The sequence below is a fragment of the Galeopterus variegatus genome, unplaced genomic scaffold (assembly GCF_000696425.1).
Source record: "Galeopterus variegatus unplaced genomic scaffold, G_variegatus-3.0.2 Scaffold5548, whole genome shotgun sequence".
Taxonomy (NCBI): Eukaryota; Metazoa; Chordata; class Mammalia; order Dermoptera; family Cynocephalidae; genus Galeopterus; species Galeopterus variegatus.
Window position 1 is genome coordinate 82,218 of NW_007731659.1, and position 10,205 is coordinate 92,422.

At 37.4% G+C, this 10,205-nt stretch overlaps 1 protein-coding gene across 1 annotated transcript in view; it reads left to right on the top strand.

Moving 5' to 3' along the window:
- Positions 1–8,978, top strand: part of LOC103605019 (dystrobrevin beta-like) — a 74,540-nt gene extending 65,562 nt beyond the window's left edge. The window contains exons 6-7 of the mRNA XM_008589600.1: positions 7,848–7,953; positions 8,950–8,978. Coding sequence (XP_008587822.1) covers positions 7,848–7,953; positions 8,950–8,978 — 135 coding nt within the window. The remainder of the gene's footprint in view (positions 1–7,847; positions 7,954–8,949) is intronic.
- The last annotated feature ends 1,227 nt before the right edge of the window (positions 8,979–10,205 follow it).

Here is a 10,205-nt window from a genome sequence, read left to right on the forward strand (position 1 = left end):
TACTGCCATTTGCAACAACATGGATGGACCTTGAAAGAATAATATTAAGTGAAACGAGTCAGGCAGAGAAAAAGAAATACCACATGTTCTCACTTTTTGGTGGGAGCTAAAAATAAATAAATAAATTCACTCACTCACACACACACACACACACACACACACACACACACACACACACAAACCAGGGGCGTGGGGGGGGGGCAAGAAGATATAACAACTACAATTTTTTGAAGTTGTTACAAGCAAACAGAAAGGACATTGTTGGGTAGGAGGGAGGAGAGGGTGGAGGGAGGGAGGCTTCGGTAATGGGCCATAATAATCAACCACATTGTATATCGACAAAATAAAAATTTAAAAGAAAAAAAAAGAATACCTAAAATTCAGTGACTGTCACTATATGTTGGTGAACATTTGGAGCAACTAGAACTCTTATACAAACCACTTTGGAGGAAGCCCTGGTGGTTTCTTATAAACCTAAACAGATATGTACCCATGAAAGAGCAATTCTACTCCTGAGTTTTTCCTAAGTGAAATAAAAACTTATGTCCACAAAAAGACTTTTACAAGAATACTCTTACCAACCTTATTCATAATAACCTAAAACTGGAAGCATTGTAGGTGTCCATCATGATAAAATGTTGGGGTAAATGTAATTCAAGAGATAATATTTCTGGAATTTGCTTCAAAATAATGGAGGCTGGAGGGAGAGTAAAAGCATAGATGAAACAAAATTAGTCATGTGTTGGCATTTTTGAAGCTAGATGATAGTCATATTAAACTATTCTGTCTACTTTGACATTTAAAAAAATTTAATAAGTGAAAAACTAATTCTAGTTGTAAATTTGTGATTGTGAGTATTGTCTGAACGCAGTACAGTGTTAAGGTGGCACCCCAATCATAATGTTTTAGTGATTAGGCCAGATGTATTAAGGTGCTTCAGTGTTTATAAACTGTCTTTACAGACTCAAGAATTATTAAAAGTAAGCAGTGAATAGATTTAAATCTCTCCCCAATTTTTCCAAGCATCAGAGTTTTGGGGGAGTGTTAATATTTGTTTTGGGGGAAGTATTATATTTCTCCTTAGAAAGATGATTTGCTATTTGTTTATTATTTATTTCCTAGGGCTTTATATTGATTTTGGTTTGAAGAGTTCAGGCCACCCTGCAGGGAATTTTAAATTTGATTCCTATCATTATGAAAGGGAAACCCGAATAAGCAGAGAGTGGAGAGGGAGGGAGGAGAAGAGAATGAGATAGGAAAGTGGATGTGTTCTTGCGATCAGTGTGTGCAGGAGATGCTGTGGATAACACTTTACTGGACACTGTGCCACATTCCACTTGATTCACAGAGGAAGTGGGAAGGGGATAGAGATGGGATTTTATTATTGCTGGTTGATTTTCAGAATGGCAAGAATATTTCATGCCTGGAGGTGTCCTCTGATTACACTTTGACCAACAAATCCTCTCCAGCTATATGACAAATGACTTTTCTTCCCACTTTGAAGTGAGTCATTTTCTGGATGTTCTGACCTTCTTTTCCTGGAAATCTAATAAGGTTTGACAAGAATTGCCTGGCATGTGTATGTATGTGTGTATGTGTGTGTGTGTGTGATTTCATAGGTGTTCTAATTAAGGAGATTTTACGGTCTCCATTAGCAACTCTTCATTACCAGGTAATCTGGTGTGGATTAGTACCAAGCAAGTTTCATTGATACGAAATATCATAGAGCCAAAGGCACCTTACAATTGCAGTTGGTTAGGCAATAGTTATGATGGGTTGTCATTTCCTGCACATGCATGAACCTAGATCATAGCTGTTCATATTGTTGTCACTTCAACTGAGCTATGTCCACTTTTGTTACTACATGTGTTGTCATTTGAAATGTTCTCAGAGAGTGTATACTGTAATTTGGCATTAAACAAAAAGTTATAAACACAGAAAGACGTGGACACAAAAGAGAGTGGAGTAAATTTTATTTTAGTAAAACAAATATTCATCACTGGAGGAATTCCATATTTTCTTGCAAAGCAACAACCAGGTGCTTCACAGAACCTTTCTTTTTTTTTATGGAGGATATCCACAAGTAGATGAAGGTGTATTTATTATTACTGAGTTATAACCAAAATAATTTGTCATACTGAGCAGTGCATGTGAAGATAGATAAAATTTTCAAAACCATCTGAATAGAGATGAAAGAAATTTCAGTTCATCAAAAAGCTGGTGTGACCGATTCACGTCATGAAGGATTACCATTAATTAAGTCATTGAGTTAGTTTAATTGGCTGAGTGTTTTTCTTTCTCAGTGGTAGAAAAAAAAATAATGGTGCATCTTACAATTGCTCTTATAAGCACATCTTAGACTGGGTGAAATACAACGTACAGAATGTGTTTTTTTATGATCAGGTGTAATTAGGCCTGTTTCACTGGCATTAATTAGATTGAACAAAATTATAGAGACCTGGGAGTGAGGTTTTGTTCTAGTTGGGCCTATGGAGAGACAGTGTCTTACATGGGTCTTTAGATAGAAATGACAACTAGCTTCAAGATTGTTTTCTTTTTAGAAAAAGATTTTTGTTGGTTAGCAATACTTGCTGTTTATGTGCTATAGGAAGTGCCCCTCTCCCAGTTATTACTCATGATCAGAAAGCCGATCCTTATGTGTTTGGCCTTGTTTCTCTGCCGGAGGCCTGTGGGTGGGGCTGGAAGCTGCTGGGCATGGAGGTTGGGGTTGTTGGCTCAGCTCTTTCTCTGGTGCCCACTGGCACTCTCCAGCATACACTACCATTCTGGACCTCTGATGTCCCCTCCTGCCCACTAACTTGTGGTTCGCTAGTCTTCAGATAAAGCAGGAAAATTCATCACCCAAAAAACTGAGGACCCTGTTCTCCTAAAGACTTCATTAGGTGGCTCAATGGCAGTCTAAAGAAGAGGACTATGCCTGCTCAGATATTGTTTTGTTTTATTATTCCTTTTAGTCATAAACAAATTTCAGTTTAAATCATTTTAAAATACAGCTCTGCTGATGTCCCTATTTTTCTTAAAATTCCTTAATGCCTATTAGATAAGGTTCTTAGCACAAGGTAGTGGCTACCTCATCAGTCAACCCCAGCCTGTCTTTTCACTTTTATTTCTGATTGCTCCTACACCCCCTGCGTCGTCTCTGGCCTGCTCTTACCCCTCAGCATGCGTTGGTTCTTTCTTAGCTACAGCCACAGTGCCGTAGGGTTTGTACCTTTTGTACCTCATCAGTCAACCCCAGCCTGTCTTTTCACTTTTATTTCTGATTGCTCCTACACCCCCGGCGTCGTCTCTGGCCTGCTCTTACCCCTCAGCATGCGTTGGTTCTTTCTTAGCTACAGCCACAGTGCCGTAGGGTTTGTACCTTTTACATTCCCACCAGCATTGTATGAGAGCATCTGTCTCCACAGCCTTGCCAACAGTGTATGTTCTTACGCTTTTGACTTTTTGTAAGTCTGATAGGTGAGAAGTGTTTCTCAGTGTAGTTTTGACTTGCATTTCTCTTGTTTTAAGTAATAAACGTTTTGAGTAAGTGAAGTTGTCATGGTTCTTGTCTTTGTTTATGCTGTTTGCTCTCCCTGAAATGCCTGCAACCCCTGACCTTCTCTCTTTCCCCTCCAACAAAGGTCTCATATTTCAAATCCCAGGTAAAACATCCCCTCTTCTTTGATGTTCTTAATCTTTCAGTGCAAAATTAATTGTTCCCTGTAATGCACTCCCATGGCATTTACCTATTGCTCCGTTATGCAATGAGAGAGGGACCTTGGTCATCTTCAGCTGTACATCCCAGTGACTAACAGAGTATCTGGAAAATGATCTATGCTTACTAAATGATTGTTGGATTAATTGAATTATGATTTAAAATCAAGTATGACATGAGAAAATTAGTGTTTTTGGCTTAAATTCTAATTAAAGCTCATGGGTATACTTGTAACCTCCTTGTTTTCATCAATGTTATTCCATGATTTCCTCCAATGAAACAATCTTTGCAATGAGGGAAATACAGTATTTCAGAACTTTTAGAGTTTGCCCCCTGTTTTTTTAGCTGTAATAAATAAAAATCTCTCTAATAAAAAGCACAGCAGCATTATATTGTTGTGTCAATTATAAATTACTCTTACTTTCAAAGCCCAAAATAAATCTGTGATATGGACAAATTCAGTGTCTAATAATTGAAAGCCTGTCCCGTAGCACTTACTGTTGTGTCAATTATAAATTACTCTTACTTTCAAAGCCCAAAATAAATCTGTGATATGGACATATTCAGTGTCTAATAATTGAAAGCCTGTCCCGTAGCACTTATCTTGTAACTCTAGTTAATGTATGTTTGCCCATGTCAGAGAAAACATTTCTATACCTCTACACAAAAGTTTGTATCAAAATGTTTTAATCTGAAAGCTTTTAAAAATGTCATTTTCAAGGGTGTTAACTAAATGTCACACATTGTTTAAGTGATAGGGCAACGGATGAAAAAATATTTACATTTTTTACTTGAGGAAATACGAGTTTTTATTGGAAATGATGAAGGTGGAGATTGCAGCAGTGATAATCTATCGCTAAATTGTTTTACTTGTTTTCTTATGTTATTTTAATGATACTGGATTTATCATTTTTAGGGATGGTTCTTCCGCCCTTTTAAAAAAGGGAAGAGGTAGTCAAGTATGGCGGGGGGGAGGAGGTGAGAATGACGTATAGGTGGTGATTGTCAGTACTGAGGGTCGGAATAGCAAGGGGCAGCAAACAGAGACCCTCGTTTCTTAGAAAAAGTATTGGGACTACATACAAAGACGGACACAGCCTCAGTGTTTTATAGAGGAAGGCATAAATAAATCAGGGTGTTTTTGCTCAGTGCATCAGGCAGCTGTTAAGAAAATTAAAAATGGAGGCCTTGTACAAAACAAAATGTGTAATAAAATGTTAAGTGATAAAAGATTGTATATTTGTATATACCCTATGTTCCTAATTATGTAGAAAAATGTGTACATCTGGAGGGAAATAGAGAAAAATGAGAATTGAGGTGGGAATGTGTATTATATTTTTATTGTAGTTTTTGTTGTAAATACTATTGTGCTGAAAAATAAGGAGAATGGCAAAGAACATGTTCAACTCAAGAGCAAAAGCAAAACAAAACACAAAAAGAAAGGAAGAAGATAGAGCCAACCTACGTTTTACACAGTTGTTTACTGCGTCATGGAATTTTAGAGCTGGGAATTCTCTTCCAACAGTTCTCAGAATTTTTGGTCTCAGGATCTCTTTACACTCTAAAAATTGAGGACCCCAAAGAGCTTTCGTTTATGTGATTATATGTCAGTTTTTCCCATATTGAAAATTAAAATTGAGAAATTAAACAGTATTAAGCATTTAAAAATAAAAGCAATAAACCCATTACATGTTAACCTAAATTTATGAAAAATAACTATAGTATATTCCACAACAAAAATTTAATGAGAAGAGTGCCAGTGTTTTCTAGTTTTGCAGATCTCTTTAATATTTTGCTCAACAGAAGACAGCTGGATTCTTTTATCCACTTATCCATTGTCTGTTTTGATATGTTGTTTTGGTTAAAGTATAGGAAAAAAATCTGGCCTCACACAGCTATGTAGTTGGAAAAGGGAGAAGTCTTTTAATAGCCTTTTCAGATAATTATGGCTGCATCACGTTGCCTCTGGAAAACCCTGCCGGACACTCCTGAGAGAATGAGATTGAAAAAAGGCAAATAATGTCTCAGTGGTATTATCAAAATTGTTTTGGCCTCTTGGACTCCCTGAAAACGTTTAAGGACCTGGGGGCAGGGGGCCCTGACCACACTTTGAGAACTGTTTTCTAGAGCCCCAGAGAGAGAGAAAACCGAAACCCAGAAATGTTAAGTGATTTCCCCCAAATCACATGATTGGTGGGAGACAGAGCACTGGGACACGGCTCTTCTGCTCTCATTCCTCATGTTTCTAAGACCTTCAAATTATAGTATGACCTTAGGACAACCTTCGGAAATTGATTCTGAGCATATTTGAGGGCTTCTGAGATATCAAAATAAATGTATTCTTTTTCAATCTTGGAGATTCTTTTTAGAAACTCCGTGGTAGTCAAATCAAAACTTTTTAGAGACAGTGGTATTAGGATTATAAATGGATTTGTAAAGATGGAATTTTTAGCAAATATTGGAAGATATAGAATATTAATTTAAACATTAAATCATAAAGGATATGATACATTTAATTTTTGTTTACCCCCTCGTACTAGCCAGAAAATGTCCTAGCTCTTCTTTCTCAATAATTTTACATAGACACTTTTTTTTTCCCCCTTTTTGTCTTTTTTCGTGTCCGGCAACGGATCGCAACCCTCAGTGTCGCGCCCGCACCGGACCGGACCGGCAACGGGATCACAACCCTCGGTGTTGCGTCCGCACCTCGCTCAGCCAGTGAGCGGGAACCGGTCTGTATGTGGGACCCGAACCCTCGGCGGGAGTGCCACCGCGCTCCCAAGCGGCGCACTAGCGCAGTGCGCCACTGGGCCGGCCCCTACATAGACACTTCTGATTTCGTTTTGGTTTGGTTGTTATTTGCAGTTTCATAATACGAGGCATTTTCCACGTCTGGTCCTCCATTCAAATGTTAGGTGGCTTTCTGGTTTTTAATGTTGTTCACTCATTCCTCCTGGATTCCACTGACTCTCAAACAGTAGTGGCTTGGATGCCTGAGACAGAAAACTCTGAATAACCTTTCTTTAGCCTCTTTGAGTAGGTATTGCTCACATTTCACCGTCTGTGCACAGCAGTGTGGAAAGGTCCTTTGAGTATCTCCATCCTCTTATCATCCTCGGTCAACCCTCTGCGTGCATCTCAACTCCTTTCCCTCCCCCAGTCAGCGCTGGCCTGTGGCTTACGCTCAGCCAGTGAGCGGGAACCAGTCTCCACATGGGATCCGAACCCTCAGCGGGAGCGCCGCCGCACTCTCAAGCGGCGCACTCTCCAGTGCGCCACCGGGCCGGCCCAGGATTTGTAGGTTCTAATCTCATCCTCATTATGACTATCTCTGTGACTTTGTCAAATGACTTAACTACCCTGAGCTTCCATTTTCTCTTCTGTTACATGTTGTCTAGGAGTGTTTACCCCTCACTTTATTATTTATTTATTCCACAATTACTTATTAAGTGCCTGTTGTGTGCCAGGCACTATTATGAAGGTTGGAAATATGGTAGACAGCCAGACAGCCGTAGCTCCTGCTCCCATTGGTGAGGGATGTCTGTATCCCCCATGGACAACAGAAAGTCCTGGCTCTGTGTCTGTTTTGGGTAGGACCATTGCAAAATCCTTAAATGCTTTGTTTATTTTTTCATCTGTAAAACGAAGGATGGTAATATCTTTTATTATTATTGTTATTATTAGCATATTCATCATTACAAATCATAATCTTTCCTCATGCCCACCACCTGACCTATCACTCCCCACCCCCTCTCCCTCCCTCCCTCCCTCCATCTCTAGTATCTTTAGCTTTGGTCTCTCCTTCTGAAAGTTCACTGTATTATTGTGGTCCGTCCTTCCCTTGCCTCCGCTCCCCTCCCCTCTACTTCTTTGAAGATAGTAATATCTAACCTGTTTATTTTATACAGTTGTTTTAAGGCTCAAATAAAATAAAGTATGTGGGAGTGCATTTGAATGTGGTCGTAGTGTGTAGTGTATACTAGTGTCCATAGTAAAGTATTGTTTTATTTGCTGTAAAATTTCACATGTTCACTAAAGCTTGGATGGGGAAATCCTAAATCAACTTAATCTTGGAGTTCAGAGATATTCAAAAAACATAAAGCGTGTTTGTTTTTTCTTCTCTTCACAGAAAAAGGTAATGCTAAATATGTTTTTAGACACGATGATGGCCGATCCTCCTCCCCAGTGCCTTGTCTGGCTACCTCTCATGCACAGGCTTGCCCATGTTGAGAATGGTAAGCAGAACTTTGATTGTTCAATTCTTTATACTGTAGGAAGTGTAGGAACTGATTATTTGCAATGTTCTTAGCTATTGCGATCATAGAAAATTATGACTGACATTTGCTGGCAGTCTACCATTTGAATTTGTGATTTTGACTTTCAAAAGTGGAAATTTTACTTCTTTTAAAAGGGGTGGGGAGAAATAAACAGAAAAAAGAGAGAAAAAAATAAAAATTAAAAAGGGAGACTTATTACTTAGATAGGATATCAAGAAGCAGAATCAGGCCATAAAACTGTGATTCAAACTGTAGGCTTTTCCTTCCTAAGACTCCAGATGGCTGTTTCTGCTTGTGCCTACCTGATTTAGCCATGACTTCCTTTTTTCCCCTTAATTAATCAGCATCGTAGCTCTAAAAAATTGTATGTATGCGATATCAACTGCTAAAACTGTAATTATTTTGTAATAATTTTTTAAAAATAGGAAAGGTGTAATTTCATATTGGCTTTCACACATCCTCCATTTTTTCCTTTGCTATTTTACCTTGAATCTACTCTTGGTATCCTCCCCAGTAATTTGCTTAAGTCTTTGTTTTGCTTTGAATTGAAATGGCACTTACCTCTCAGTAACTTCTTAATGTTTCCTGTCGTTGCCATCATTTTATTGCTTCGTGTGGGTTTTTCAAATTCATGAAAGGGAAGGCTGTAGTTTTTCTAAGCAGCCTCCCTTCTCTCAAGGCTCTTGGCTGTCTTTCTTCATTCCACAAAAGAGAACAAGGAATAGCTGAGAAGCTGCTAAAAAGCTGTCTCCTCTTTTTTCCCCTTGTAACAATGAAATATACTTCCATATTATTTTTTTCTCCCCCTCATATCCATACTTTTTTTCTTTTTTTAATTTCTCAGTCTTTTACCTAACTATGGCTTTAGTTCACAAGTACCTTGAATTCAGGATTTTGTTTTTTTAAGTGACCAGAATCTTTTATTAAACTAAAACAACTAAAATTTTTTAACAGGATCTTTGAATAGAGATCTAAACTTTTGAGAGCAATGTTTTTATAGCCTTAAGTGTTTTAGTAGTTGCATATCATAAAATCATTTTGTATTTGCTGTATCAAGTAGAAAGAACCTCATTTGTCAATATACATTGTTATCCATAGGAACATTTTATTGTGATTTTATATGTAGTATGTTATTTTGTTACAAAGCTAAAGTAATCATAACAGTATGGTACTGGAATAAAAAACAGACATACAGACCAATATAACAGAATAGAGAGCCCAGAAATAAAACCAATCAACTTTGACAAGGATACCGAGAATAACAATAGGGAGAGGATAGTCTCATCAATAAACGATATTGGGAAAACTGGATATCCACGTGCAAAAGGATGAAACTGGACCCTTATCTTACACCACAAGGAAAAATCAATTCAAAACTGATTAAGAACTTAAACCTACCACCTCAAACCATAAAAATCCTGGAAGAAAACATAGGAAAAATGCTTCTTGACATTGTTCTCAGCAATGATTATTTGGATATGATACCAAAGGCACAAGCAACAGAAACTAAAATAAACAAGTGAGCTTTTGTATCAAACTAAAAGGCTCCTGCACAACAGAATGAAAAGGCAACCAATGAAATGGGAGAAATATTTGCAAAGCATATAGCTGATAAAAGTTTAATATTTGAAATACATAAGGAACTCCTACACCTAAATAGCAAAAAAGAAAGAAAACACACACACACACACACACACACACACACAAACCCACACAAATAACCTGGTTGAATGATGATTTTAAACATTTCTTTCTTTCTCTAATATTCAAATTTATATTACTCCAGCCTAATCATAAGAGAAACATCAGACAAATCCAAATATTGGGACATTCTACAAAATACCTGACCTGTAATTTGGTAATTATCACAACTCTCAAGGTCATCGAGAAGAAGGAAAGTCTAAGAAACTATCACAACCAAGAGGAGCCTAAATAGACATGACAACTCAATGTAATGTGGTATTCTGTATTCTGAATGGGATTCTGGAAAAGAAAGAGGAGATTAGGAAAAAAACTACAGAAATCTGAATAGAGTATGGACTTAAGTTAACAATAATATAATTATACAATAATATACAACAACAATATAATTTATTAATTGTGACAAATGTGTCATATTAATGTATAATGTTAATAATAAGGAAAACCATGTGTAGAATATACAGGATTTCTGTACTATTTATACAATGTCTCTATAAATCTAAATCTAT